Source organism: Thunnus thynnus, chromosome 7, assembly GCF_963924715.1.
Source record: "Thunnus thynnus chromosome 7, fThuThy2.1, whole genome shotgun sequence".
NCBI lineage: Eukaryota > Metazoa > Chordata > Actinopteri > Scombriformes > Scombridae > Thunnus > Thunnus thynnus.
The window spans coordinates 16180074-16184777 of NC_089523.1; the positions used below are offsets into that span (position 1 = coordinate 16180074).

At 38.4% G+C, this 4704-nt stretch overlaps 1 protein-coding gene across 1 annotated transcript; it reads left to right on the forward strand.

Annotated features, from left to right (window-relative positions):
* Positions 1–375: 375 nt before the first annotated feature.
* Positions 376–2732, forward strand: LOC137186724 (GTPase IMAP family member 9-like). Its single transcript, XM_067595775.1, has one exon. The coding sequence runs from the start codon at positions 433–435 to the stop codon at positions 1384–1386; it is 954 nt and encodes a 317-aa protein (XP_067451876.1). The 5' UTR covers positions 376–432; the 3' UTR covers positions 1387–2732.
* Positions 2733–4704: the final 1972 nt, after the last annotated feature.

Consider the following 4704-nt stretch of genomic DNA (forward strand, 5'->3'; position numbering starts at 1 on the left):
GAGCAACTGAAAGCATTTAAATTACATTTTTATCAATATTTCATATATTTTTCTTAATAGGCAAACACACCTACAAAGCAAAGTTGTTATTCTACAATAGCACATTAGTGAGAGAGTATAATTGTGAAAAAAAAAAAAAAATCCTACACACTGCAAATCACATGTACTTGTTTTATTTTAATGACATTTTGGCCTTCAGACCATCATCAGGTCAAATAAAGTTTGGGATTTTTTGCTTTTCTCACTGTCAGATATTTTCATCTGACGCACCTGTCAATGAGACTCTCTAGTGTGCAAGAGCTTTGTAGTGCTGTTACCTAACAGTTTTACATATGTATAAGCGATACAGTGTCTAATGGCATATTAAATATCTCACTCATCCAGCCAGCTACTAAAGACCCACATTCTTTTGTAGATGTGAATCCAAATGAGATGATTCGAATCATACTGGTTGGAAAGACAGGAAATGGGAAGAGTGCATCAGGAAACACCATCCTGAACCGACAGGCTTTTTCATCAGTCTTTTCACCATGCTCTGTGACATCAGAGTGTGAAAAGGCAAGAGGAACGGTGGCTAGACGCAGGGTTGCGGTGATTGACACACCAGGGATTTATGACACAAAGTACAAACAAGATGAGGTGATCAGAAAGCTGAAAATGTGCATCTCTCTCTCAGCTCCTGGTCCCCATGTGTTCTTGATTGTGATCAAGTTGGACAGATTCACTGAGGAGGAACATAAAACAGTTGAACTTCTGCAGACGGTGTTTGGTAACAAAGCTGCAGACTACTCCATGGTTCTCTTCACTTATGGTGACCAACTGGGATGCACAAGAATTGAAGATTTTATTAGTCACTGTCCCAAACTTAGCCATTTGATTGCAAAATGTAATGGGCGGTATCATGTCTTTAACAACAAAGTGTCCAATGATAGCCAGGTACCACATCTGCTTGACAAGATAAAAAGAATGATCAGTGATAATGGAGGAAGATTTTACACAAATCAAATGTTCCAGGAGGCCGAGAGAGCAATCCAAGAAAAAGCGGCGATGATTTTGAAGGCCAATGCCATGCAAAAACTCAGGGAAGAAGAAAAACTGAGGGCCAAACTCAGAGGAGAACAGCTGCAGGCTGAACTAAAGAGGGTGAACGAAGAGTATGAGAGACGATCGCGAGAAAAGGCTGAGAAGAAAAACAAATTTACTGAAACTGGTATGATTGTACCAGCTGCTGAAGCCGGCGTGGCAATTGGGATAGCTGCAGCAGCTGCTGGAGGTCCACTTTGCATTGGTGTTGGAGCAGTGGTGGGTGGAGCTGCTGGGGCTTTAGTGGGAGTCATTGCACCACCTGTAGTAAGAGCTTTGAAAAATAAATGCTCTGTACAATAAAACATACAGTTACAGCAGTTGCTTCATATTGTCAGTTCTGCTAATATACTTGTTTGAATCTTTTCATTAGCGGACTATATGAGTCATCCTAATTTCCTTGTTGCATGTCATTGCATGTTTGTTACATACAATGACAGATGTTGATAAGTTTGTGGAGCAAGCTACTGCAGAACTATGCTGAACTATAGGTTTGGGTGAAGCAACCACTGAGTCATTGATTCTGCTCAGCATTACTATCAAGAGCCACCAGATATATAACAATTACTTATTTATGAGCTATGAGATAGGAAAGTAACTTAAAGCTGCACTAATCAATCAACTAATTAATAATTTTATATTATTATTGGAAAAAGTGACTACAGTATGCATATGTGAAAGGCTGGTTTGATAACCCATATAGAATTACGACCAGACTCTGCCCTCAGCCTTACACAGCTTGGTCTTTCAGCTCATTGCTTTGGTTTTCAGGCCCACAACTTTACTGTTTTGCTTCACTCTCACAGCTCTCATCAGTGTCTTTAACCAGCAGCAACCAAAAAATTCAGATGCACCCACCATACCCTACCTGTCTGACAGACAAAATTAGCGACAAGCAGGTGATCGTGGTGGAGCATTTAGCAGGTAAAATGCTGATATTTCCCTCAGCAGTTGGTGAGGAGAACAAGGCAGAGCTAAAGAGAAAGTGAATATTGGACTTAAATTTGTCAGATTGGCAGAAACAAATCTCCAGATGAATGCAAATGTCTGTCCATGTATACTTAATGTGTCAGTAGGCAACTATTTGCTCAATGTTTTATTTAGCTGGTTGTGCAGACCTCAAGTGGCCAAAAAAAAGTTAATGCAGGTTTAAAGATGCATTAAACCTGCATTGACTGATTTTTGGCCACTTGGGGGCAGCAGAAACAACACAATGACTGACGGTAAAATTGCAGCCAGACAGGTAAACAATGACTTACTATACAGCTCCGTAATGCCAAGGTGAGTTGCAGAGTCAGGTGATAATTCTCTGTAGGTTCATCACTCTGACACCACACACTGTCATTTTATACATTGTTATTGTAAAAATATTGATTGTAACCACTTTAATACTTAATTCTTTGAGCAGTATACTACAGTTACTGAATCATTTCCCTGGTGTTTTGTAGTAAAGATTTTTTGTTGTAATTATTTGTTGTATATGTGTGCTCTCAACAGCAAACCACAGCTGTTTTGTACAATTGAAAACATGTAGTGCTTATTTTAAAAACAGAGGCATTTTAATATTTTCTTTTACATTCCTCAATTTACAGGACACTCAAGAAAAAGTGCACAGTGAAAGCAGATAAAGAATAACTTTTGAAAGTTAATCAACCTTGTGTGCGTGTATTTGTGCATGTCTCTGTGCGAAGCCTAAGGGGGACAAGTAACAGTCATACTTAAAAGAAAAAATGTGTCACTGTGGCTATGATGGCATCAAAGTGTTTTTTTTTCTTCATGCATACAGACACATGCACACAAAACATAACAGACAAATTCATCTTCGACAGTCAGTACTCCTGTATAGTGTAACACACCATTAAACATCCAATTGTTCATGTCTCTCTATCATCTAACATTTCTTTTATTTAAAATGACTTTGTGTCTCACTCTCTCTGCTGACAGCTGGACTCACTGGCCCTCAGGGAAAATGACCATCTCTCATTAAACGGACTGTACTATGCATAAAACAGCCACACATTGCCTCACATGTACATGCCCACATACTCACATGTGCACGTAGGACACACATGTATAGTCATTTTCTTGATCTTTCTTGTAACACACACAAAAGCCAGAACAGGAACTATTTTAAGGGTTTTTTTCATGCGGTAGTAATTGTTGTAAAGGCCACAGAGTAGAATAGAGGTCTACAGTTAACAGCTTGGTGTGCTGTGACACTGGAAACACGTAAGTGGCTCGAGGTGAATCTGTCTTTGGGAATTAAATTCAACAACTCAGACAAGCTCATTTCAAACACTGACAAGCAAAATGGTGTGCGCATGTGTTCCTGACTGTAGTTGCATTCAAATCTTGAGAGAGACCAATTGTACAATCAGGAGAATGGAAACTGGATTAAGTGACATAGTTACAGTTGTACATGTTCTGCTATCTCACAGTGTTTTGCTCCAGCAGTGGTTGAATTTTTAAGAATACATGTACATGTTTTTCTTAAGCCCCGTTAGATGACAAAAAAAGTCAACACTTAATAAATGTTTTATTTCTGCAAAGGTTTTTATGCACAAAGCTTAAGTATTTGATTTTTTTAGCTGCTCAGCACTGAGACACTGTTACACCTTGTAATGTTTTGTAATTCTACCATGTAATTATTTTTAATGACTAAAGATTTGTTGATATGTGAAGAGATTTTTCCATTTGATGATTTGTACATATTGCCTAGTGAAAGTTCAGTCTTCTTTACATCTTCTCTTGACCTCATGATGTTTTCCATCAACATCATGAAAAACTTGTTAGGGAAGCAACGTATTTAATTTCTTTTGACTATTTGAATCCATCTCTCAGCTTCCGGTCCACTCCAGGTCAGACAGTTCACATGCATATCCCAAATTTCTGCCACACCATACAGAAGAGAGTGACTCTAACACCCCATAATTTACATCATCCTTTGGTAAAGACAGACTGCTTTGAAATACGTATACGATATGCACAACTGCACACAAAAATAGCAAAGTCATGATTTATCTAGGAGAGCAAAATTACCCTCTATTCGTTTAATCTGAACTCTCCTCTCTTTAAAAAACTGATGACAGTGCATCTACTGTTGACTGTGAAGTTATTTCACCTTTGTTGTTGGTAAGGTGAAAATGCCATTGACTGACCAGGTAACGTGAGTGCAAATTAGGTAATATTATAATATAATGATAAAATAATGGTGTTTACTACAGTGACAAAGTCAGCATGGATGTTTCTCACAGCAGACATTCTGACTTGTCAAAAACACAGAGACGAAACAAAGCATGTGAGTTCAATACCAGACAAGTTAAGTTTCTTTTAACTGTGAAAGTAACCTTTCCATAACCTTTATCCAGTAGTTGTTGTAGTCTAATCATAACTAAACCTTAATCATAAGGTGGCAGATCAGAAAGTTCTGATATGGCTCATATCAACATATACCCACATGTATGTTTAATTTTCAAATAGTCAGAGGCAGTTAATTTGTCAGAGTAAGGAAGCAGGAGTGGACCCAAATAATTTTTTTTTTACACAAGAAGCAGGGCAGGGCTAACGAGACTGATACAGGGCAGGTGTGGGGAAGACACAGAGCAGAGGAGGGCTAACGAG